The sequence below is a fragment of the Helianthus annuus genome, chromosome 1 (genome assembly GCF_002127325.2).
Source record: "Helianthus annuus cultivar XRQ/B chromosome 1, HanXRQr2.0-SUNRISE, whole genome shotgun sequence".
Classification (NCBI taxonomy): Eukaryota; Viridiplantae; Streptophyta; class Magnoliopsida; order Asterales; family Asteraceae; genus Helianthus; species Helianthus annuus.
In genome coordinates, this window is record NC_035433.2 from 88,833,075 (window position 1) to 88,860,554 (window position 27,480).

The 27,480-nt window shown below is 37.1% G+C and overlaps 1 protein-coding gene across 19 annotated transcripts; it reads left to right on the forward strand.

Moving 5' to 3' along the window:
• Positions 1–8,145: 8,145 nt before the first annotated feature.
• LOC110926651 (transcriptional corepressor LEUNIG_HOMOLOG) lies at positions 8,146–20,816 on the forward strand. 19 transcript variants are annotated; one of them, XM_035990181.1, is made up of 22 exons: positions 8,146–8,249; positions 8,324–8,420; positions 8,628–8,716; positions 9,041–9,103; positions 9,205–9,267; positions 9,384–9,476; positions 10,646–10,743; positions 10,943–11,052; positions 11,185–11,480; positions 11,577–11,652; positions 11,747–11,858; positions 12,630–12,679; positions 12,760–13,020; positions 13,474–13,545; positions 13,632–13,856; positions 13,936–14,065; positions 14,143–14,249; positions 15,613–15,762; positions 15,873–16,028; positions 19,222–19,341; positions 19,425–19,622; positions 20,440–20,816. In XM_035990181.1, the coding sequence occupies exons 6-22, from the start codon at positions 9,445–9,447 to the stop codon at positions 20,581–20,583; spliced, it is 2,337 nt and encodes a 778-aa protein (XP_035846074.1). In that variant the 5' UTR covers positions 8,146–8,249; positions 8,324–8,420; positions 8,628–8,716; positions 9,041–9,103; positions 9,205–9,267; positions 9,384–9,444; the 3' UTR covers positions 20,584–20,816. The 19 variants fall into 19 exon arrangements, 18 of the variants coding, with proteins under 18 accessions (XP_035846074.1, XP_022026059.1, XP_022026073.1 ...); XM_022170367.2 differs by having other exon boundaries at positions 8,147–8,249; positions 13,459–13,545; XR_004893042.1 differs by lacking the exon at positions 8,146–8,249 and adding an exon at positions 16,600–16,701 and having other exon boundaries at positions 8,281–8,420; positions 13,459–13,545.
• The last annotated feature ends 6,664 nt before the right edge of the window (positions 20,817–27,480 follow it).

Consider the following 27,480-nt stretch of genomic DNA (forward strand, 5'->3'; position numbering starts at 1 on the left):
CCGACCATGTATTGACAACCTGTCAACTAGTTGCGAGAGTCAAGCTCCCATTCGAGGATTGGCTAACGAACGAACTATCATCAGATGGAAGTCCAATGGGAGAACGCTCTTAGGACGGCATATCAAACGCAATGAGGCCAGTGCGACTTTGTACACCATGACCATCGAGATAATCAACACACCAGCAGCTTATGGACCACAAGAATCGACCGTGTTTATTGATGACGTTTCGGGTCATTTCCTGGAGGAAGGGACATCATGGACGATATTTGTATCTTATCTTAGAGCTCCTGAGGGAGGAGTCATTACGTGTGAAGCCTTGTTAAATGTAACATCTAGATTCGAGATATGCATTTTGATCATGTAACCAACGAAGTGGGAATACGTGGGATTGTGCTAGGATCCATTTTGTTAGAAACTGATTGACACCAAAGATTCCCTCGGGATACAACAATTTCTTGGTTTCGGTGGATGCTGTTGTAGATTCATCACAGGGTTTTCAAAGATTGCGCAGCTTAACTCCCTTAAGCACAGCAGGGTGCTGTGTTCGTGGGAGATAAAACAGGAGAACGTCTTTTCAGCTTTCGAATTCCAACTCTGCAATGCACTGAGCATCGTCTTTACCCGAGGGTGCGGGTGATTTAGTGGTATACCATGATGGTCCGAATCAGAGTCCCAGTTACACACCAACGCAACACGAGAGAGTGATGACTTACGTGATGGAGTTACAAAGAGGAACCGCACGACACACAACTGGCGGTGAAAACCGTGGTCTTGGGATTTTAGATGGAGGCATTACTTGGACGGTACAAGGTGCATTATTTAGACCGATCACAAGGGCCTCCCGTGTACCTTGGCTTCGATAGAGCTAAATCAGTTAATGGCATCGCTGGAGGGAACTTTTGGATGATTACAACTATGAAACTTGAACGTGCACGAGCTTTGCAGCTCACTATCGACTCTAATTAACCTGATCCGACTCACCCTGTTCAAACTGGAGAACTGAAGGAAGAGGATTTTCAAGTTGAACCCATGCGGAGCATGGAGAAGCAACCTTGGCAGGTCAGACGATATTCGCTACCTCATGGAACGAGTGTGGATCTCATTATGCAGTAACTGTAGGAAATTTATGTTGAGCAAAGCACACCGGCCTCAATATTCTAGTCGTCTGGGTTTTGATGAGAGGCATTAGGATTTATAAAACTTGTACTGGTGATCAGGCATGAAGGCCCACCTAGCTAGGTATGGGAATGATGTTTGACTTGTGGGAAAGTCAAGGTGAAGTATTAGCAACCAGAAACACCCATATGGAAACGAGAACAGACTAGCATGGATTTTGTCACTGGGCTACCTAGAACTCGAACCGGAAACAATATCACCTGGGTGATCGTTGATTGTCTCACATTACCAGCACACTTTCTTGCAATCAAGGAAACTGACGAGTCTTCACAGCTGTGAATTTACCTTTGAGAGAGGCGGCTTTTAGGCACGTGGTGCCAACTCCTGCTACCTTCGATTTCAAACTATACATGATTCCTGACAGGCAATACACAACACCCTTGGCTCACACCTAGACATGAGCATTACTTATCACTAAAGGACAACCACAGAGTAATGGACCATCCTGATGCACGAAGGCATGTTGCGAGCATGTGCGTGGTTAACTTTAGTAAACATTTGGAAGAGCACACATCTTTGGGTGAGATCTGCTGCAGCCGTTACCATATTAGTATGCATACAGCTCTGTATGAGGCATTGCATGGATGATAATACCAATCTTCTTATTGGACTAAGGTGGGTGACAACCTAATCACCGATCCAGGATTTGTACTCGAAACTCTTGGGAAGAGTGCTTAGATCGGAAATTGTTGACGGCAACGCGTGACTATCAGGAGAGCTGATAAGCTTAGGAAACACTGGGAGTTCGCTGTAGGCGAACGTGGCATAATTGAAAGTCTCACCCTGGGAGGGTGCGGTACGCTATCGAAAACGTGGCAAGCTTAGCTTACGATGCGTTGGGACATTCGGATTCCTGGAACGAATCGGTGACATGGCTCACAAACTCGAGTTACCTGGTGAATTGGGTAGCGTTCACGATGACAGTATGACTCGAACCTATAGAAACGTTTGACCAAGAAAACATTTGTGATACCTATTACCCTCGAGTTATCCTGTGGGAGTTCGTTGGAGTTTGTTGGAACTCAAAATGTGGACCGGAGTTCACGAGGGAACGCAATGATCGGAGTAAGCCCTACTACCATCAGCAGTTCTAACGGTTGTATCAACTTCTGGTATCACTAGCGAATTTCAGGACGAAATTCCCTTTCAAGTTGGGGATGATGTGGTACCCGAGGAAAAATCCACGGTCATCCTAATCTAGCACTTTGCCGCCTTGTGTTACTTTTGAGTTACCGTGTCACTTTTGGTTTGCTTATCAAATTTCGGGACGAAATTTCTTATAAGTTGGGGATGATGTGACAACCCTAGATTTCAAAACCTTTCCTTCACGCGTCACCTGTCAGCGAAACACCAGAGGAGTTTCACCAAGGGAGTTTCACCAGGGGAGTTTCACCAGGGGAGTTTCACCAAGGGAGTTTCACCAGGGGAGTTCACCAAGGGAGTTTCACCAGGGGAGTTTCATCGTGAGGAGTTTCATCGTGAGGAGTTTCACCATGAGGAGTTTCATCGTGAGGAGTTTCACCATGAAGAGTTTCACCATGAGGAGTTTCACTAGGAGAGTGTTTTGACGAAACACTAGGAGTTTCGCCACCAGGAGAGTTTCGCCAAGAAGGGCTTCAGCCTAACCCATTTTGTGGCCCAACTGTGTAATGTTATAAGATGTAAACGAAACCCTAGACCCTCATATTCTTGGCGGCAGTTTCTCCTCCTCCATCTTATCGTACCATCATCTTAGCAGCCTTTCTTCATTCATCGAAGCCCCACCCTATGAAGCATCACATCCCCCTCGGCCTAGTGTGTAATCTGAACTCTCGGTTAGTATATTTCAACACTAAATTGATTGTATTTGTTTGTTAATCCTAGTTATGTGACTACGTGATGAATTGTGTTGATGTATATGAATAACTATGATTTAGGGTCACAAGAACTATGATTCAGTGTTGTTAGGGATCGTATGGATGCTGATTGTTAATTGAGACTTTACATGATAATGATAAATCGATGATTTCATGTGCTCCGATCTGAACGTGTTGGCTATATTTTGATATGATATAACTATGTTTATGATGATTTGATGCATGACAACAGTGATTAGAATGATAGTTGGTTGAATTGTAGTATCTTAATAGAGAGATGAATATATGTTAATTGTTGATTATGATGAACTGATAATTAGAAATTGTATTATGAAACTGTTAAATGGTAGTTAGGGTTTAATGTGAATCGCAGATTTAGCATAAGGTTGTGATTGATGAATGACGATTATATGTGCTTGTACTAGAACCGACTATTGATCTGTAATTGTTTAGCACCCTTGATCTGTAACTGTTTAGCATGAAAGCCGACGAAAGTTGGTGGACTTTCGTCACATATGGGCCGACGAAAGATAGTGGACTTTCGCCACAGGGATGTTTCGTCGTGTAAGTTGATGAATCGATCAGTAGGTGCATGTGTTGTTGATTTTGTTAAATACTTGTGTGTATACAAGCTGTGTGATATGTCAATGAGAATGAGAAACATAGTTCGATTAGTGATTAATGGGTACAACAAGCCCACCTGTTATGTTCTGTGTAACTTGTGATAGAAACATGAGATATGAACTTGTATTGGAAGAATGTGCTTGCTAACTGATATACTGTGAACTGGTGTGTGTGATGCAACCTGTGTGAAAACAATAACTTGTTTAATCATGAAACTGATATTCATTGGTAACCACGGTAGGGTTGGTTGATTAACTTGGATAACGGGTAACTAATCAAACCGAGCAAACCAATGTGAGTTCACTGCTCTTTTTCCAAGCATGCGTCCCGGGGAGGGACATCTGGTAAACGTTCCGGGGAGGAATGCTAGGTTATTGGGATGTTTGTTAATACTCGCATATCTATCACCTAAGTCCCATCTACCGATCGTTGCCGGGGAGGCAACGGGATATTAGTTAATAGCGCTATTTAGGCTTGGCAACCTCACACCGCACCGGGGAGGTCGGGAGTGAACTAATGATCCCAGTCTTGACCATTGCTTTGATAGAGGCAATGGGGTTTGGGCAAAACAACTTTAAGCCATCAGCGGTAAACGAGTTATTACAACATCAAATCATCGAATCTGTGAAACGTTTTAATCTGGTAACTGGTATCTAAACACGTTAACAAAACTTTGAACTCACCAGGGTCGTCTGACACACTTGTCTGCATGCTTGCAGGTCTATAGGCTTATATCATTTGGAACTTGCTGTCTGGGAGGCTGGAGTGGTCATGGGTCGAGATACATGGAATCTCGATACAAGCTTAATGGTTTATGTACACATGTTTTACGAAACACTTAACAAATGAATTATGCTTCCGCTGTATACAATGAATGACATGTAACGTTTGTAACACTTTATGTTAATGAATGAAAGTTTTATTTAAATATATTTATGAGTTCAATGTGATTGGTGGCTTGGATCCTGGTACGTCACACGCCTTGCAGGGGTTTCCGCATGTGGTATTTTGGGGGTGTGACATTAACAATCCATTTCTTTTGCAACAAGAGGTTTTAACTTATTTTAATCAACGGCTAAGATTCATTACATAAAATTTCATATAAGTCCACTCTTACGCCTTTTTAAAATTAAATTTCACCAATAATTTAAGATTTATTACATAAGACTTCATTTAAAGCTACTCTTGCCATCTTTTAATTAAATTTCACCAATAAATTACGTACCCATATTGATAAACGTGTTCAAATCATCATAACGGACGTTTCTAATCTATTTAACGAGATCATATGATTAATTTATGGAAATAGGAATGTTGTTAAAAACTTATTCTAAACTTTATCAAATTATAAATTCTGGTTGAAGAAGCTTTACCCAAGATGTGTCCCCACTCTAAATCCTAATTAGTTGGAGATGGATAAATATCAACTTACTTCACTAATCCATTCTTCAATTTCTTAGTATAGATCCCTTCTCACATTGGCATGAAAACACATATCTGATCTCACTCTCGACCTTGCAAGAAGCAAATTCAAGAAGATAATAATATATTTAAGGGGTCAAGCCATGTCAAAGGGGTAAGAAAATCCTCAGTCCATTCATTTACAGGTACTTTAGACATAAGTACTTAATATTTACAGTTTTAACCCTTAATTTAACATTTTTTATGACATTTTTTCTAAACATATAAATCATATCATTAAATACTAAATGACAATTTATCATTACTATATATAGTTAAATATTTTTGAGGATGTACATAAAAATTTGTTTGAGAAATTACAACATATACTAGGAACGAACATTTGGTATCAAGTACCAGTATCGTACTTATAGATTTATAGATTTGATACGAGATTCGATATGGCATTCGGTACCCACTTTTTCAGGAATTCAGTACCGGTACGATATTGAATTACCGATACTATATAGAGGCGAGCATTTTGTAATGAATACCAGTACCGTACCAATAACTTTGGTACGGTATTTGATACTCACTTTTCAAAAACTTCAGTATAATTATTTCGGGGTACCCATTCTCATCCCTATCGTATACCAATAAGTGGATATTAAGTGGAAAGTTGGAATAATCTACAAAATAGTCTTAAAAACAATATTCGATCAATCATTTCAAATAAGGACCATTGAGAGAATGGTACCAAACGAGTGAATGGTAATGGTGTGAAGGAGGTTATGGAGTTGTTGACATATTACACTCTTGGACGAATAGGGTGCAATTGCTTGAGTGAAGTGTGAGTTGTTCACATTCGTGATAAAGATGCTTGATGGTGTTGACATCAAATTTGTACATTTTAATTTTAATCTATTAATATTGTAATTTATTCATGTCCTATTGACATAATTTTCTGTGACCAATTTTTACAAATTATTAAAGGAACTCAAATCAGTTTATAGAATTTACAAATAATCATAATTTTCAAAGTGCATAATAACTAAATTTCCTAATCATTGATTAAAATAATTTTAAATTAGTTTAATAAATTTCTTTCTATTCAGAGTTAAAAATATTTTATGACACTTTAAAAAACAACTAATTATACCTTGGATAGAGTTAAAATATTTTATGACACTTTAAAAAATAACTAAACTTATACTTTGAATACTTTATAAGAAATCTTTTATGTTTAATTAAAATTTATCAAATTGATATATATGCATTGCGTAAAAACAATTAGATGGGACGAGTTAACACTCAGCTGCTTAGGACCTGAAGCTCTAAAAACATGGATTGCTATAACCGAAAAACAGATCATTAATTTATGTACTGGTTTGGTGTGGGGCCAATGTGGTCTTGAACATGTCGGTTACCGAAAAAATAGAAAAACATTAGAATGTCATCATTACTTATAAAAGCATCCATATTGTCAATTGCCCCACAATAATTAGGTGTTAGTTACAAGTTGTAAGGAAATAACCCATCATCTAGAATTTGTAATAACATGTAACTTGGTGTTTAATGTTCTTAATAGTTGGGAGATTAAAGAAAGTTCTTCCGTTTGGGTAAGGAGTAGATCGAATTTAATGGTGAGTTTAAAATTAGAGATATAATCATGTAACTTGTTGTTTGTATAGCTCAACACAACTTTTTTTTTTTTCAAAATCTCACCGTTTCAAAAAAAAAATCTACAATTTGTAATCCAATTAAAAAAAGTCTACAATTACTTGTGAGGTCAAGCACATATTTTACAAATCAAAACAAGCTCATAAAATAATTTCCAATGAGTTTATAACAAGTTTCCAATCTGAATTTTAGTTGTATTCAAGTGAAAACTCTATGACAAAATCAAAACTAAACCCGATTAATAAACATGCTAGTAAAAACTCTATGACAAAACTAAACCCGATTGATAAACATGCTATCATGTGTTAGATAGTCATGTCTAACTCATTTAATAAATATGTCGTTTTCGAATTAATATATCAAATAAAATAGTATGGATTCACATTAACCTGTTTAAAAATAGAATAAAAATAATTATTGTATAAGATTAACTCATATACACTCATGGGCCTCATTTTAACTTTTTTTACAACTTAGGCCGTGGGGTATGGGGCGTGAGTTTGGGCGTTGGTTGGGGCAAAACGCTTAAGTCACCACCCCGGGAGGGCGGGAGTTTTGGCGTGGCCCCTTGGGGCTTGGGTTTCAAGCCGGGCGTGGGGCGGGGCAAAGAGGTGACATGGCGGTTTGTGAATGGCCCAAAGAAAAGAGCCGTTGGGCTAGCCGTGGCCAACGACTATAATAATAAAAAAAACTTCCATTTTTTCACTATAAAACTCATATTTTTCTTCCATTTTTTACCACATTCATCAACCACATCTTCTATACATCTTCAAATTCTCCTTCTACAATACGTAGGAGCAAAGAAGCTAGAGATGCCGCTAGAGATGCCCTGAAACAAAGACGGGATGATTTGAAAATTCTATCCCAGCCGATTGATCACCTACAGGGTGACGAGTTAGAAATAGTCTTGGCGTTGAGAGAAGAGATAAAAAAACAAATATAAAAGTTAGGAATTTTTTTTTTTTTTTGTAATCTTCTTTTTTTGTAATTTTCTTTATTTAAAATTATTAAAAAAAAAAGTAAATTTCTGTTATTGGGTCTGTCCAGCGGGTCAGCTCAGCCGGTCAGCCCACAAGCCCACCAAACCCACGCTCCCAAACCCCCGCCCACCATACCGTGTGTTGTAGTGGGTTTCCCATGTCTGCCACCCGGTTCCACATGTCAACCAATGCCCCAACCCAAGCCCAAACTCCCGCCCCATCATACCCCACGGCCTTAATTAAAAATATAAACAACAATTAATTTATTACCACAAGGGTGAAAAATAAATAAGAAACACTAATTAAAATAAAAAAAAAAATCAATTTAATAGGCTTTTAAATGATAATGACAGCTCACACTACGTCATCCCCACCTCATCTTCCACATTCACATCTCCCCCGTCTTTCCTCTTCTATCCCTGGCCCACAGATATTAAATCTCCATTCCATACCTCACTCCGAACCTACCGCCACTCTCCTCCAAACCTCTTTCCGAACCTCCTTTCCGCTTTCCGAACCACGCCTCAAGGTTTCGTCTTCCTTGAGCATTTTATTATTTTTTATTTATGTCATCATGTGAAACAACTTCTGTTGTTGTTCCAGTTCACTCTGATTCGAACAGCAATATTGAATATTACTCGAGAATTTTCGTTGAATTTGTTGCAAATTGAGGCTGAATTGTTGAATTAGATCCTGATCGGTAATTTTTGTTATGATTTATGAATTTTGATTTGTTATACGCGAATTGAACTGTTGAAGTTAGGTTTTCGAAGGAGAAATTGAAGTTTATTTGAAAATTTTCGTTGAATTTGTTCTGTTTGAAGTTAAATCGTTGTATTAGATCTTGATCAGTAAGTTTTGTTATGAATTTTGATTCATTATACACGGATTGAACTGTTGAAGTTAGGTTTTCGAAGAAGAAATTGAAGTTCATTCGAGGATTTTCGTTGAAATCTCTTCGGTTTGAGGCTGAATCGTTGAGTTAGATCCTGATCGGTAAGTTTTGTAATGAATTTTGATTCGTTTCGCACGAATTGAACTGTTTTAGTTAGGTTTTGCTTCATTTTTGTTCAGATTTTGGAGTTTAGAAGCCGTTTTTGATTCATCACACACGAACTGAACTATTTTTAGCTTTGAATGTTACTATTGTTAATTCGATTTTGTTGAATTCATCTGATATTAGTTGTTAATCGTGAATTTAGATTTTGAATCGTGCTAGTGGATCTAGAATGTTCGTGTGTTTGAATTTCATTGATTATAAATCAGTGATTGAAGTTGAATTTCGTATTGATTGTGTTTGGAACTGTTCAATAAGGTTAGGTTTGCAGAGAATTGATTCGAACGTAGATATTGCTATCAGAAGTCCTAATTACGGTTGTTACGGTTAGTGAAGTTTATTGATCGTTTCTAGGTTAGAATTTTACTCATAACTCTTTGTTTTTTTGTTGAATTAAGTTAATATCGGTTGTTGATTATGAATCAAGGTTTGGAGTTAACGTCGTTGTTCGTTCGGTCATCAATGCTGGAGTTATTGTGATGGACTTTTGGTAAGATATAATCGCTTTTTTTTGTTGATTTTGTTATGATTAATTATTAATATTCAAATTTGCAATTCAGAGTTCTAGAATTGATTTTAAGCTGTTTTTATTTTTCTGATTTGTAGAAGTGATTGCAGAAAATAGTTGAGATTGACCTTATTTTTGATCGAGAATTCGGAACTAAACATGGCGCAGAGTAGCTGGGAAGCTGATAAGATGTAAGTAATCTTCATCTGTTTTGTTCTGGTTGTTATTCATTTATGGAGTATTATTTTATACTGTTGTATAAATTTACTTGTGAATTGATGTCTTAATTATTTTTCCAAGATGATTTGGATTATCAAAATTAAAATTACGTTTAAGCTAAATTAAAAGTACTCAATTCAACTGCCAAGGGACTGATCCCTGAGGGACATAATTTATTGTAGGGAGTATCATTATGTCTGCAGTACGTTGTTTTAATTGCCTTACTCTGTAAGGTGGTGTAGTAGTCTGTACCAGTTTTTAATGTATTCGTCCTTATTGCTTCCAAATATCTTCTATCATGTCTGATAATCTTTTCTGGGCAGGGTTTTGAGTTCAGTTCTGATCTTGGAAATTTAAACCTAATAATTCCTGTGCTAAAATTGGCATATATGTTTTGTATTATTATTTATCTTAGACTATGGGGTATGGGGCGTGGGTTGGGTACAAACGCCCAAGTCATCACCCCGGGTGGGCTTGGGTTTCGGCGTGGCCCCTTGGGCGGGGGTTTCAGCTCGGGCGTTGGGCGGGCCTAGCGGTCTTCCGTGGCCGGCTCTCATTGGCTGGGTTGGCTAGGCTATAGGTGGCTAGGATTTAGTTTTGTGTGTATTTTTATAATAATAGAAAAAAAAAATTATAATACGTGGCCAACCCACGCAGGCTAGCCACGCCCCGCCATACCGACCCAACATGCAACTGACCAGCGGTGCCCCTCGAAGTCCACGTGTCAACCCATGCCCCAAACCCCCGCCCCACCATACCCCACGGTCTTAAAATACTTGAATACAGTTATTAAACTTCAATCCATTTGAAACTCTAAAATGCCAGAGTGAAAATATTTTGTTATTTATTAATTATTTTTTGTGGAGACGGAGGGTGTACTTGTACGATTGTAATTGCAGCTTGTAGCTATTACTTTGATTGTCGATGACTTGAGTAATTTTTACGGAGATTGACGCTGATCTAGATAGCATTCATGTAGACTTTTTTTTCCTTCTTTATCCAAGAACGTCATTTGTTCACCTAAGTGATCAAATGCTGTACTAAAGTTGGAATAGATGGATATTAATTTTTTGTTCACTTGTGGTTATTCTTTGATGGTTTTATACTTTTATTCTAATCTTGAATTTACCCTTTTTGCTAGGCTGGATGTTTACATCCATGACTATTTGTTGAAACGGAAGTTGCACGAATCTGCAAAAGCTTTCATGACTGAAGGCAAGGTTGCTACAGATCCTGTAGGTATGTTGTCATGGTTCCATTGATGATTGTTTTTTTTTTTTCAAATTGATTCCCTGTGTGTGGATCTTGGAATATGAGTCAGTGGTGGATTGCGGCCACCCGAATGCAAATTTTTATTTAATCGATGCACGAAGAAGGCAATAAGCATTGATTGCAGTTTAGTTAATACTTAGATATCCTGTTTTCGATTAATGTGCAGCTATTGATGCTCCGGGTGGATTTCTGTTTGAATGGTGGTCTGTTTTCTGGGACATTTTTATTGCAAGGACTAATGAGAAACATTCTGAGGCTGCTGTAGCTTACATCGAGGTTTTTGATGATGCTTCACCTTATATATTTATTTATTTTTAATATTTTTTATGGTCCCTGGTGTTCACTTTTTTGTTATGTTTATCCCCTTTTTTGTGTTTTTCATTTTCTCCGTTTTGAAACAAATAACAGACCCAACAAATGAAAGTAAAGGAACACCAGCAACAGCTTCAAATGCAGCAGATGCATCTCATACAACAACGGAATGCTCAACTGCAAAGAAGGGATCCTAATCATCCTCCAATTGGTGGGCCCGTTAATGCTATAAATACAGACGGAATGATGGGAAAACCATCACCCAGCACACATGGTATGAAAATGTATGAAGAACCCATGAAGCCTGCCCATTCTATGGATTCAGAAACATCCCCAGCTCTTCTTGATGCTAGTAGGATGGGCCTTCTTAAATCAGCCACTAATCATCAAGGGTACAATCACTTCTCTACTATTAGTTCCCGTTTTATTTTCTCTCATTCAAAAGTTTTTGAATTATCATATTCTTTTGGTATTTGTACTTCATCCAGACAGTTAGTGCAAGGAACTTCTTCGAATATGTCGACAAGTTTGCAGCAAATTCAAGGGAGGTCTCAGTTGAATGTGGTATATTCGTGCCTTATCTAATTGTTTGCATGTAGATTTATGTAAAAAAAGTTTTGTTCACGCTTGGTCTCATGAAATTGTGTATAAATTGTAGGAAGTTAAACAAGAAGTTAACATGGGTAATACACCGAAATCTTTGGCCACAGATCCTTCATCAATTTATGGGCAGGCCATTTTGCAGTCAAAGTCTGGATTGGGTACTACAGGTAATCTTTCCACATATCTCTTCTAGTGAATGAATTAGTTTGAAATCAAGCGCTCTTAAACTAAGCAGTTAATGCGGTAAAAATCGGATACGGTCAAGGACCGATATTTGATATATCGGTAATTGCGTTGGGATATCAGTAATTTTAATATCATGCTGAATTTATATATTGCAATTTAACACTAACAATTCAGTTTACTCTTCTACCGTTAACAAATTAACCTTTTGCAACTTGCAATACACTAACAAGTGTAGCAAGTAGGAACTAATTAAGACTTAAAACACTAACAATTAACACTTAGGAGTTTAGGACTTAAAACACTAATAGCAGCAATAAGTAGAAAGACGAATGGTAGAACTAAGAAGAAAGGTACTGATATCGGGAAAATCAATGATATATCGGTCATTATCGACGATATGGTACCGATATTCTGACCGATATTTTGCACCGATATCTCAGTAGGAGACTGATAACCTATATATCACCGATATATTGGCGATGTTAACTGCATAGCTCTTAAATTTACTAGGAATAGGATTTATTTTTTCTACTGCATAGGGACACATGGCTTGTTAGACAGCTTAAAAATAATGGGACTATCTTCTGTCTTAACTGATTTTCATAGCTGTTATTCGATGTTGATTCTGTTGGCAAGTATTACTCTATTGTTTTGCTGAACTTATCTGGAATGAGTAGTATTACTCTATGTGGATGCTTTAAACAATCTATTCTAAAAGGAAGTTTACTTATTTTTTTTATACTTTTTTTCAGGATTAAACCAAGGTGTAACTGGGCTACCGTTGAAGGGTTGGCCTCTAACTGTAAGTATTTCATAGTCATTTTCTGCAATATGCTGTATGTTTTTTTCGTATTTGACCTATGACGTTGGAATACAATGCAGGGGATTGACCAACTACGCCCGGGTTTAGGTTTGCAAGTACATAAACCAAATATCCAAAACCCCAACCAGTTTTATATGGCATCACAACAACAGGTATTGGCGCAGGCCCAGGCCCAGGCCCAAGCCCAAGGCACCCTCGGAACTTCACCAAATTATGGATTTGTAGGTGGATTGCCAAGGGGTAATTTAATTATGAAAGATGGTCAAGCCACACGAAACGAGGGATCTGTAGGTTCCCCTGGGCAAATGACTTCACCCAAGGTTAAAATTCTCTTCTTACCACCCTTTGATTATTCCACAGGCTAGGTTTTTCATGACCCGAATTGGGATATATTTTATTTCTAACGGGCCAATGGGTAGAGAATAAAGTTAGCTAAAAATAGATTAGTCCCTCAAGGTTTATTTTTAATGCATACAAACTACTATCTGTGTTATTACAAATATTAGATTACTGTTGTAATGATACATCTTTCATTGTATCGATACAAAAAAAAAAATCTTTTTTTCCCAAGAAGTGATCTAGGTCAACTGATTCGACCCACTCATATGTTACCAGTTACACACCCACCCATTTTTCTGTATCTATTATTAAAGTTCACAACCTCAGATGATCTTCAAAATTTCAAGATGTCATTTATATTGTCTCAACTATTTCTGAAGCAATAAAGCCTTAATTTTGACCATAAATGTTTCTAACAGATGAAGTTGCCACAGATGCAACAGTCTTCTTCACAACAACAAGACCAGCTGCAACAGCAACAACAACTCCAGATGCAACAGCAACAGGTGGTTCTTATTGTTTTTATCTGTTTTTATTCTTGCAATGCTTTTGTATCATTTAATTACTGTTTTTATTATCAACTTTGGAGCAGAACAATAGAAAAAGGAAACAACATTCTTCATCTGGGCCAGCTAACAGCACTGGTACAGGGAATACAGTGGGCCCATCAGTACCAAGTTCTCCAGCATCAACTCATACACCTGGAGATGGTGTAACCACATCAAGCAGTATGCAGCATGTGAACATTGTGCAGAAAAGTATGATGATGTATGGTGCAGATGGAACAGGTGGGCTTGCTTCATCAACAAATCAGCTGGTAAGCCCGTTTCATTTTCTACATAAAGCTTTTGATCTTACTAGATGATTGCAATGACCATAGAATAAAATTTGCACAGGATGACATTGAGCACTTTGGTGATATTGGTGCCCTGGATGATAATGTGGAGTCTTTTCTACAGCAAGATGCTGGAGATTATAGCACATTAAAACAGACACTTACAGAGCCCAAAACAGGGTCTTCCAAGGGTATTTAATGATAAACATTTCGTTTACAAAAAGAATTATCATTTCTGCCCTCGTAATATCTAAACTCTATCATACAGGTTTTTCTTTCGGGGAAGTTGGGTGTATACGAACAAGAAATAAGGTTACATGCTGCCACTTCTCTTCCGATGGGAAGTTGCTAGCTAGTGCGGGCCATGACAAAAAGGTAAGAAACTAAGAATTAGAATTTTGACGATTTCAACCCATGGGATGTAAAAATGGGTTGATTTGGTCTTTATTAATGCTAACTGGTCAAATGTGTAATTCTAGAAATTGAAACAAAATGGAAACGGGTTAAACATACCCCGTTAGATAATCAATTGCTTTGAAGTTGTATCCCCCATTCCCCCTAAATTGTTTTAGTTAAGAAAATTGACCGTTGTAATTTTACAATCATATTGTTAGTTATGAATAAATGACCGTCTTCCAGTCAACCGAACTAGGGGTGTGAGTTTCTAACACGACACGAATCTAACATGAAATTCGCTGGTTTGGGTTTAGTCGAAATGGGTTCGGGTCAGTTTCAGGTTGAACCCGCGAACCCGTTTAGCTAAACGGGTTGGGTTCGTGTCAACCCGATCAGGTTGGCGGGTCGACCCGTTTAACCCATTTATATTATATTATATTTTTTACATTATGTTGTATGTCATAAATTACATTGGGTGGGTGTTTTATGCCATTATTATAACTTAAAAAGAGAAATTGATATTATATTTTATAATTAAAATGTCATTGTACTATCTACATTTGTATTTTTTATAGTAAAATTTTAATTTTAATATGTTATTTGCTAGAAAAAAAAATTTAAAAATAAAAATTTCGGGTTGAACGGGTCGTGTTCAGGTCAACCTACGGATATTCGGGTTGTGTTCGGGTTCATTTGTATGACACGAATTTCGGGTTCGGGTTGAGACCGCCAACCCACGAACACAACCCGTTTAGCACCCCTAAACCGGACCCAACCCAATCTGTTTTGACATGTCTAAGACCACATGTAGTGGGCGTCGTTTTTTCAAAAATATTGCCCAATTCCGCCCCTTGCCCACCCCCATGGGCGTTTTCGGGCGTGTTTTCGCCTAGATTTTGTTTTGGCGTGTTTTGAAACACGTTGAAGGGGGGATTTCTTGGCCAATCACATTTGAGCTTCCATTTTTTGGCCAATAAGATTTTTTAAATGTTTATTTTATTTTATTTTATTTTATTACAAACATAATGCCCCACAATCCCCACATCCCCACTACACCCCTTTTGTAAAAACGCCCAATAATGCCCCATTGCTGACTGGGCTGCCACATGGCGCAAAACGCCCTAGGGTGGGGCATTATTCACCCCAACGACTACGCATGGTCTAAAATATAACCCTTCTGACCTTTTATGCTACCCACCTGTCTTGCTAAATATAGTATATGATGATTATACTGCATGCTACCTGTTTTATTGTTTAATTATTTATTCATGGCTTCTGACTTTCTGTAACTTATCATTAATCAAGCGTGTCAAGGCAGTTAATAACTACTTGTTCTGTTTAGGCTGTTTTGTGGAACATGGATACGCTGCAAACCGAGAACACCCCTGAAGAACACCAATACGTAATAACTGATGTTCGCTTTAGACCAAATTCAACTCAATTAGCAACTGCTTCCTTTGATAAGTCTGTACGGATATGGGATGCCGCTAATGTAAGCCTTGTTTTTTACCTTATTATGCGATGTACACTATTAGAGTATAATGTTTTTATAAATATTTGTTGGGTTCTGAGATGCATTACGTTTTGAATATAATCTTGCAGCCAAGCTATTGTTTGCATGCACATACGGGCCATACAGCACATGTTATGTCCTTGGATTTTCATCCAAAGAAGAATGATCTTTTCTGCTTCTGTGATAGTAACAGTGAAATTCGATATTGGAATCTCAGCCCGTTTGTCTGTACTCGCATCTCTAAGGTTGGTCTGAAATTGTATATAGCTGATTAGAACTGGTCAAATGAGTTGACTGTGTCGCTGCCTAAAAAACAAATTTTGTCCAAAAACTGGGCAATTCAATATTCATAGGATATAAAAAAAATCTTAAGAAATCAAAACATCAACCCCACCTCAAATTATAATGTTCATCATTGCATTGATGAGTTCTTTTTCACGTTTGAATGTTTGATGAACTTGGCCGTAAGTAGTGCTGGCAATCACAATCCGTGCGGCTGTTTATGGGTAGATTTGGGTAAATTTCATCTGCCTTTTGGGTTCCTTTGGGTTAGTCAAACATACATCACGGGTCAAAACGGATATCTAACAAAATCTCGGCAAGGAAGCACGGGTCAGAATGGGTCATAGCAGGTGACTGGACGGGTCAAAATGGGTCAAGGCAGGTGTACGACGGGTCGTCACCTTCTTCTACCACCGGCTTCTTCTACCGCCTTCGATTCTACACCTACAGCCGATTGTGCACCAAACACCCATGGATTCAATTTTTTTTCTTGAACGAATCATCAACACAATTAACATCTTGTTTGTCTTCTAGTTTTTTACCATCGTTATGTGAGATTGCATCTGAGTTTGAAGGATGCTTGAGTAGATAGAGAAACAAAAGGTCTGGATGCTTGAGTAGAGAGAGGAACAAAAGGTGTGTTGACTATGGGTATTTTAAATATCTTTTTTTCATCAGTTTTTATTTAAGTATTATATATAATATGCCTCGTAAGTTGTAACCTGTGGTAGATCACTCATCACCTGCCAATGAGGTAGGTAGTGGTGGAGTGGTTGGGGAAAAATTTGGTGTTCCTTGTGACTCAGGTTCGACTCCCACTCTCCCCATTATTTTCTGCGGCATCCAGGTGAAGGGCGAATGCGGGTGGCGCCGGTTCGTCTTGGATGAGAGGCGAGGTTTTACCGATTATTCCACTGTCGTGCCTTCGGGCGGGTGGAGGTCGGTTTTCCGCGCATCTGGGAGAGCCAAGGGGCTGGCGGCGGTCGAGTAGTCGACCTTGGCCACAACGCCCGGTGTCACGTTGGTTGGCACGTCGTTCCTTGCCGTTCAAAAAAAACAGATCACTCATCACCGTACCATGTACATATGTTGTTTTTTTTCTAAGTTGTTTAAATATTTTAAATTAGCCCCACACCCACCACACATTCATATCAATGGTCTCACAGACATTGATTAAATTTCTTTTCTTATCTTTGATAAGTTTGATTATGGTCTCACAGACACTGATTAAATTTTTTTTCTTACCTCTGATAAGTTTGAGTATTATATTTTGGTCGTTTGAAGGAGGAAAGATGGATATACTTGTAATACATTTCTTTTAAAATAGAAAAACCTTTTTAAACCAACCCGACCCGAAACCCGCCCTGACCCGCAACCCGTTCCGACCCGAACCCGTTTTGACCCGAACCAAAACAACCTTTTTTAATTGACCCCTTTTGACCCGAACCCGTTTTGACACATGACCCATGACCCGACCCGTTTGCCAGGTCTAGCCGTAAGAAATAGTTTGAAAGCGAACCACGTTTTTAGAAGAAAAAATTAAGCCATATAATATTATCGCTTTGCATTATATAAAACGTTTACCACCAATTAATTATTTCAAATCTAAATTAAAAACTTGTAATTTCATCTTCATCCATTTGAGTTTTACAATGTGTGTGTGTGTACAGAGGAATAGGATGTTATAAAAAGTGATTTTCGCTAAAAGTGAACTGATGCATAAACTTTTTGAGTGGGAGAAAGAGAGCTTGATGCATGTAATGATTTACAAATTTTTTGGGAGGGTTTGCATCATTTTTAAACGTGCCGTTATCAGAACTACCAAAAATTTTGCAATGATACAACAATGCAAAAACGTTATATGCAGGTGTTCCATACTTCCATCAATGTATAAAAGAGATACATCTTATAACATAGATGCGCATGCAACACAAACCATGGTGCATTAGTGACTTTCACACTTATCAAAAGCACCATCGTTTGTGTTGCATGCGTGTCAACGCTATAAGATGTTGCGTCACTTTCATACATTGATGCAACACTTATATATAATGTTTTTGCATTGTTGTATCATTGCATCATTTTTGGTGGTTCCTTAATTCTGATAACCGCGCGTTTAAAATGATGCAAGCCTCCCCAAAAAGTTTGTGAATCACTACATGTGTCAACCTTTCTTCCTTCCTAACCTGTTTACCATAAGCTTCCTTCCGCTCAAAAAGTTATGCATCAATTCACTTTTTAGCGAAAATCACTTCTTATCACATCCTATTCCTTTGTACACACACCCATTGTAAAACTCAATTGGATGAACATGAAATAATAAGTTTCGATTTAGATTTGAAATGATTAATTGGTGGTAGACGTTTTATATAATGCAAAGTGATTGTAGTATATGGCTTTAATTTTTCTCCTAAAAAACGTGCTTCACTTTCAAACTGTTTCTTATCGCTAAGTTCATCAAAAGTTGAAATAAACTCATCAATGAATTGATGGTAGACGGTTTATAAAGTCAATTCATTTGGCCAGTTCAAGTCGTGGAAACATCAGGCCCAAGTTGGCATTAGGGGTGTTCAAGATGGGATATCCGAAAATTTCGGATAGTGAATATTAATATCCGTATCTGAACTTTCGGATGCGGGTATCCGAATTTATAAAGAAAAAAAAAATAAAAAATCTGTTTCGTGCATAGATTAAAACGAATTTGTAAAAAAAAAAAAAAGGAAAATCAAAAATCTGTTTCGTGCATAGATTAAAACTAAACCTGTATTTTCCAACTTTGAAAACAAAACACATTCATAAATCCGAATACGTTTAGTTACTGTTTTTAACGATGTTAAACTAAACATAGTACTCATGTAATATATATATTTACTATTTTTTTAGTTTTTGGATAATCCGATTATCCGAACCTTTTAGAAATCCCCATCCAAAATTTCAGATTATCTGAAATTTCGGATACGGATATTTGGATTCAGATTTTTTTAAACAATCCTAGGTGGCGTGACACCCTCCTAACCCCGCGTGTGTGGGAGTTGCAGGGTTGTATGTTTTTTAGTTGATTTTTATTCAACCCATTAACAAGGAAATGAGTCAAAATTACCACCTGTATTACATCTTTTTTTCATATCTCAACACGATTCTTGTTGGCAAGTGTAGCAACCTGGCAATGCACAAGTGAGGTTCCAGCCAGTAACCGGACATTTACTCGCAGCAGCATCAGATAAAATCGTCTCCATCTTTGATGTTGAAACCGATAGACAAACACATTCCTTCCAGGTATTAAGTAATACATTTTCCGTCAAACATGGTAATTATATAAGTGAGTTTATTTACCGTTTCAACCCTTTACTCATTATCAGGCACATTCAGGAGTCGTTAACTACGTGTGCTGGGACTCGAACGGAGAGTTTCTGGCAACTGTTAGTGAGGAATCTGTGAAAGTGTGGTCATTAGCTTCTAGAGAGTGCATTCATGAGCTCACTTCAAATGGAAACCAGTTCCATTCATGTGTTTTCCATCCAAGTTATTCTACTCTTTTGGTTATTGGTGGAACTCGGGTAAGTAATTATTTTCTTTTGTTGCATTTATTATTATTCCCAACACATTCTTCCATCCACCTTTTCTTTTTTAAATTGATTCCGAGTTTATGAAGTAGGTTCCGAGTTTGCGAAGTAGTGTTCCGAGTTTATGTCAACATGCATGATTTATGTTTTTCACATGGGTGATTAGGGTTTTGAGTTTCACAATGTGCGTCATTTCCCGGCGTACGCTCGTACGTTAAGGAATATTGTACGTTAACCGGCCTCTCTCTCTCTCTATATATATATATTTATATATAGAGGCCGGTTATTGTACAATTGGCTTTAACGTACGATCATATGCTGTGAAAATATACATGCGGCTTCACAAACCCTGACAGCCAATCCCGCATGTTATAGGCTGCCAGGGTTTAGTGAAGCCGCATGTTATAGGCTGTCAGGGTTTGTGATGCCGCATGTTATATTTTCACAGCGTACGCTCGTACGTTAAGGTCAATTGTATTTTACACACACTCTCTCTCTCTCTATATATATATATATATAAAAGTAAAAAAAGAGCAAAAAAGTTGGTGGATTGTCCCTACCTGGTCCATTATGTTTTAAAAAGAGAGAATGTGTTGTTGATGTTGACCCATTATTCAACCCGTCCGACCCAAATTGACCATTTTTATGGGTCAAAATAGTCATCTCTCTAAAGTATAAACCACTCAAGTGCGCAGTTCTTTCAGATCCGGTTTCCTTATAAAATCTAATTTTACCTTTTTGGAAGAACGGGTAATATTTGACATTCTCAACACTGATGAAACGATTACTTAAGTTCATTTTTTGCTGACAGTCATTGGAGTTGTGGAACATGACCGAGAACAAACGCATGACGGTTCAAGCGCACGAAACCATTATAGCTTCTTTAGCACAGTCACCGGTTACTGGAATGGTTGCGTCTGCAAGTCACGACAGTTCTGTTAAATTATGGAAATAAGGTTAAAGGCGCAACATACCCCTATTCGTGTTGGAGTTATGATTATGCCTTGTGTAACAGTCTTTTATGTTTCATCATTGATTTTGAACTGTTGATAGATTATAGCCGAGTTAGGAGTAATGTCAAGTGTAGCATGTATATCTTTAGCAACTGTTCTCAAATTTGTAATAATTTTACCATTCGGTTTTCCGTGTTGTTTCACTATTTCTAGAAATTACAAACCCGTTATTCAAGACCCCCGGATTTATACTTGTGTTGGATGTCGTCTTGTTAGCGTGAAACCATGGTTTGACCCCCCAGTTCTAAAACTTTGACTAGTTTTCTGCAGCAAGCGAATGGCATCTTTTGTTGCAACTTGCAAGTGTAGCAGGAAATGAAGCTGGTTTGGTTGGTTTCTTGATATAAAAAAAGTAAAAAAAAAATGAAAATACGAAATTTTGCCTGAAAAAAATGAACGGTTTTTTAGAAGGTATAGAAATAGAAGAGTCAACGGGTCAAAAACATGAATTTGAAATTATGTAAATCTTAACGGTCCGACGGTTTAAGCATAAAAAATGGTTTTGATATGAAAATATAAAAACCTGTCTTTAAAACCACAAATCATGTTAATGAATAGTAATAATTTGTCTTTTGTGTTTTTGTTCACAATAAACTTTAGGGTTTTTCTACCTCTGTAAAAAAAAAGGTTTTTTTAACTATGTCACAAAAGTTAAACGATATTAGTTTTTTATTAGTTTTTATTTTACGTTTGTTTCCTGAAATTTCAAGCATTTACGTTTTCATATTTACATGTAGTTTATTTCGTCGGAGACCACCGATCTTGAACTCGGTATCTATCACTTTGACTCATCCTTTTCCAAATAAACTTACATATTAATGATTAGTAGTAAGTGATAATAAGCTTAGTGAGGTGAGAATGTGTGATGACTATCTTCTTAGTAAGATGTTATAATGGTGATCTCTATTATCTCTAATAACTTAGAGAAAATTTTAGTGGATGTAAATCATTAGTTAAAGATTGAGTTAGATCCATAGACTCAACAACGAACCTTGGCTTTATATGAACTCGATGCCTATGTTTATTCATTATAACAAGGAGAAAATGTCAATATAACTAGTGGGTAAGGTTCGCTACAAAATCCAAAACGTCTAATAAGTGTGAGAAGGCATTGTGTTTTGGGTTTTAGGCAAAATGTTTTAGATTCGTTTGACGTTGTATTATATAGAAAAGCACCAAACGTACAAACATTCGTTCAGTAACAATTTTTTGTTGAAAACTAAGCTGTATTCGCAAATAGAGTCATTTTTTGTATCGTATGCTATATAGAGTGTCGTTACGTACCGGTACTATGATGAATGATACTGATACTGACCAAACATCGGTACTATAACCATATTACTGGAATAGGCACTGATATCAATTTTTATGGTTTTCAATCGAAGTAAAACACTGTTTTTATTTTTAGAGTTACACAAATTTATATTTTGAGTTACACAAGATAAATTTTGTGTAATAAAACCATTGTGAATAACTTTTTTTTTGTATTGTAAACTATACTGAGTACAAGTGTTGTAACAAACCGAGTTATATTTAGAACAATATATTTTGTGTTGTAAATTCTACCAATTGTTGGTGTAGTACCGGTAATGAAACGAACAAAATCGATACCCACGGAGCAACGTTAATACTGGTATTTGTATTATGGAAACCGGTGTTAATATTCGTTTTTATGGTTTTTTATCGATGTAAGATGTATTTTTTTCAAATATAAAATTCCATAAACTTGTGAATATGCCATTGCGAGACACGCTTATTTTTTTTTATGTTTGTATACACATTTTATTTAACACCATACGGACGCAACGTAACGCTCGACCATAACCAACTCGTTGCTCATGATAGAACATGGTTTTAGCGGGAAAAGACAGGGAAACCATAATTATTAAATTTTTTTTCCTTACTCTCAAAAGTATCAATATTTTGCTTCATAAGTTTTCAGTACTCGAGTTTGCTCTTGCATGCATCTTATAAAAATCTTTTTATGTTAAATTATGAACATTATTCACGACAAAAGATAAAGTGGACGTTGCTGTGTTATGATAACAAGTAGTAACGGTCTTGAGTTGATTGAGCATTTTTATGAGCGTAATGATTTATGTTTTTTGAATCTTAGTTTCAAATCTTTCTAATATACATATTTATGAATTTGACTATTAAAAAAAGTGCTAACATCCTCATGCTCTTCTACCTTTGTGTCAAGGTAGAAGTGTTGGTAAATTTTTTTTTTTTTTTTTTTTTGCTCATTTAAAAGAAATTAGAATAAAATAAGAGCACACTACAAAAATCGTACTTGTGGTATATTGAAAATTACGGATTAATTTATTGCATCTCCTTAAAGGGTTTTTGTTGCATACATAGAGGCCTTAACTAGCATCAAGCTAATATTTCATCGTGTATTTTTAAATGAAAGGATTTTTCGAGTATTAGAAAACAAATCAATCAACTTCAACCTAAATCCATCTTTAAAGAAAACCATATAGTGTACCCTTCATCTCTTAATACATTCACTTCATCTTTAGCTTACCGGTAACTGTAACCATAACTGAGATGTCTGTCAACAGATAGTCATAACCATCAACGATCGGTTACGTCAATTTTGATTGATCGGTTATAAGTGTTAGAGCGGGTGAGTTATGTCTCAATGAACAAAATTTGGTTATGAGGGTTTACAATTAGGGCTGTAAACTAGCCAAACAAAGTCAGCTTGGGCTCGAGCTCGGTATCAAAGTTAAATGAGCCAACTTGGCTCACCTCGCTTAGTTTAGCGAGCCCCTCCGACTCAGCTTATTTATTATAACAACCATGGCTAGGGATTCGACCACTATTCATACCAGACGCTTTGTTGCTACTCAATAGGCATACATGCATACTCATGATAGGTCCCTGACGACGGGGCCCACTGGTAGCCTAGTGAACCCGTCTTGGGCTTCCATCATTTGGACCGTTGCATGGGCCCACACCAGGCTCTTTCTCTTTGGAATGTAACTACAGAAAAGACGGGAAATGAAGGAGGATCCAAAGTTCTACAATACAATTAATGCATGACGGAGAAAGAGAGAGAAAGGGTCTCGCCGGAAACAAGTACTTGCAGCTGGCTTCATTAATGAAGTCCATAATCCAGTCGTTGGGACTCAGACACGTGTCTGAGTCTCCCGAGATCTCCAAGAAACTGTTAGATGATCAAGGTGATGTGTCTAAGGAGGATAAGCAACCTCCATTACATAAGGAAGGTGATAAATTCAGCGAAGGTAAGCATTCAATACCGATCCCATTAAATACAAAAGACACTCCATTTATTCCGACAACCTCGGACCTCATCAATCACCCACATTCACTTGAGTTCACACCAAGGAGAATATTCCGGCGGTTACACTCGTCGGAATAAACTTCTCATTATCTCCGGCAAGTTTACTTACTCTCACGTCGGAGCTTGGTCACGGATCCCCCCCCCCCGGGTCCCCCATGACGAGGCTAACGGTTTTCTCTCTTGTAGGACAACAAGGCAGGATCCTTACAACGTTGACGAGACCCTTTGACCATCATCCGGGACTTGAGAACTCGACAGTCCCTAACTTAGGTAGAATCATTACCTTTAAAATCTAAGTGTGCGAAAAATCTTTATATAAATATATGTGCAATACATTCACCAGGTGTCAAGATGTGTAACGTTTATGCTTATTTGGACAAAATGTGGGATTAAATTCCCATGTCACAAAAGTGGCTCTAAAACTCCTAGAGAGTATACTTGGAGTTGGATCTATGCATGTGTGTTGTTTTTTGTGGTTTTTGTGCATTATTTGGAAGTTTAACAACACTTTCTTCAAAAACATTTTAGTGTTTTCAAATTATGTAATTTGTTTAGTTTAAGTTCCCATAAAGAATTTGTTGAGATTTAATAAATTCATGACTGGAATTATAGTTAATTATGTGTATTAACGTGCAAATAGATTGATTTTCAAGATTTTAGTGTATGATTTGTGAAGTGAATATATGGTTTGTAAGCAAATGATTGATTATATTAGTAGGACACGTCTACGTAGATAAAACACATAATTGTGTCTTTAAAAGTGTTAGAAGTGGTTTTGTATTCCTATAAAGTTGAAATTTTCATATCTTTTGCCATGGTTTAAAAAAAATATACTATGTATTCATTTATATTTATATTTATATTTATATTTATATTTATATTTATATTTATATTTTTGCTAATCGATTTATGTTTCCATGCAAGGCACCAGGGGCGGACCTTTAGTTATGTGGGGCGTAGCCCGGGCTACGGCTCAAGTTTTTACTAGTAGTGTTAAATTTTTTATTTTTTTCGATTTTTATACATAGGACACCCCTGAACAAGTACGAGGACACCCCTCAAAATTTTTTTTACAAAATAATAAGATGTTGGTAAGCCCAGATAAGTAAATAATAACACATTAGGTAAGCCCAAATAAGTAAATAATACACATTTGCTAAGCCCAAATAAGTAAATAATAGTCCAAAATTGAATGATTATTGATTTGGGCAATTGGGCGGCATGTTTTTTTAATATTGTATGATTGCACGATAAAAAAAAATTGGGATACCCCTGAGTTGATGTTCTAGTTCCGCCACTGCAAGGCACCAACAAAAGATCAATTAGAAGTGAAACGCCTTAGAGAATCTTAGTTGTTAGTATACATGTATTATTCGGGACCATGTACACACTTTGTACCCCAACGTGTTTGAAAAGTCATATACTAAAATACATATTTGGGGACTATTTTTTGGGAAATCAAAGAATTAATTTGAATTTCATTAGAGCATCCCCTATAGCTTGGTTTTGAGGGGTTTTTTTTTCCATATCATCCGGTTTTTGCCTATTGTAGGTATCCTTTGAAGTTCAAACGATTCAAAATCGGTATGGATTTCAGGTTTACAAAACCGTAACCAGATAGAGAAAAATCCGGTTTGGATCTTTGATGAGAAAACCCGGTTCGGTTAAAAACCATAGCAGTTTTTTGAAAAGAAAAAAGCGACTTGTACACCTTTGGTTTGAAGGGTTGTTTAGGCCATCGGTTTTGAGAAGGAATGGAAGAAAATAGATACGAATTGCCTAATTAAACCTAATATGCCTCAACTTGAGACCCCGGCAACGGCGCCAAAATTTGATCGACGTCGAAGTACCGATCAAAGATAAAAAGATTATATGCTCCTAAGTACCCTAAATTAGTAGTGGCAAATAGGGTGTCGAACCACGAAGAGCTAGTGGTTGGTGTAAGATCTCAATCGATTGCAAAACATGGTAAAAACTTAAAATTGGATTTGTATTTTGATTTGAGAAACTAGAATTAACTACAATTGTAAATTCAATAAAGTAACAATGAGCACAACCAAGTATCAAGTTTGAAAGCACAATTAGTAATTTAAGTTTGTGAATCTGGTTTGGTAGATTATATAGACATAATCTTGTGACATCATATGTGAATTGAGTATTGAAAGACCTGTACTTGTGTATCTAAGCTTACAACGATTGAACACCGATGTAATTAGGCTAGCACAAAATGATCACCATCAAATATAAACATGTTAACATAACCTTCAATCATATATCTTGACATTCAATGATTAAACACCAATTAACTCAAAATACATGAAGTGATTCAAGAAAACAACGTTTAAGAACAATCAACACATGAAATAACACATAAAAACTTAGCAAATGTCATAGATCTCTAACAAACACCATGAATTCATGTCCAACATAGATAAACAACTCAAATTGAACTAAATGGCATACAAACCCTAACCCTTGGTTGTGATCACAAGGGTTTTAGCCACACATGATCATGCTTGATGAAGAAATGTTGCGATTTCGGTAGCAATTGGAGCATTCTTGATGTTAGAACACTTTGTGAATGAGTATTCCTTGTCCCTTGATGTCTCCTAGCCTCCAATGGTGAAGAATGAATGAAAAATCCCGAAAAAACCACTTTATTTTTGTCCAAAACCGAACAAAACCGTTTTGTATCTGCACCCGGAGTATGGAACGCCGGGTTTGGGAGTATGGGACGCCGGGCAGAAACCCAAACGCCCATGCTTCACTGTCAAACGCTGGTTCAACGTTAAAGTGAACGTCGGGGTGTTCCAAACAAGCCTAGATCACTTTCCTTGAGTTCCTTTGATGTGTGTAAAGCTCCATGTGGTAGGTTTATGATCCGGAATCATCACACAATCTTCCACCGCTACCCTACATGTAAAAATGCATCAAAGTAACAAGTCTCGATACAAATTCGATGCTAAAACATATAAATATTAACCATTTAGGAGTACCAAAAGCATACGGTCACACCCCGATTTCCACGTGCTTCACCGGTGGGCCCGGTGGGGGATTACCGTGACGTAGTTGGCAACAATATAGTCAAACCACACAATATTTAAATACACAGCGGAAGCATAAAGATAAATTTATATTTCAACCTCGGATTGTAATATCCAAGTATCACGAGTACTCGAAACAAATCCACATGGGATCAAAATAAAGATATAAATATTGTTCAACAGATATGGCATCCCAAGCTTGTGAGACTCTAACGTTGCTTAAGGAGTGGCCAGCCTATTTAGTACAGAACCTGCATTTAATCTTTTTGGGGAAAATACGTCAGTTTACACTGGTAAATACATTCAACCGACACTTTTGTAAAATGTTTAATAAAATTGATTTGAATGCGCAAGGCACAAACTCTTTATAACTTGGGATAATTAATCAATTTAATCTTGTAAAAGAATTACATGTCACTATGCATTCGGTCGCCCGGGTCGTGCCGGGTTTAAGGTTAATAAACACGCCACAAGCATAAAGCCGT

What these genes read in the sequence shown, in the direction of transcription:
- LOC110926651 (XM_022170367.2), top strand. Translation starts at nt 9,445, where the DNA reads ATGGCGCAGAGTAGCTGGGAAGCTGATAAGAT. An exon ending in CTGCTGTAGCTTACATCGAG is followed by an intron (nt 11,053 to 11,184) that starts GTTTTTGATGAT and finishes AACAAATAACAG; the next exon opens with ACCCAACAAATGAAAGTAAA. An exon ending in GGCAAATGACTTCACCCAAG is followed by an intron (nt 13,021 to 13,458) that starts GTTAAAATTCTC and finishes TGTTTCTAACAG; the next exon opens with ATGAAGTTGCCACAGATGCA.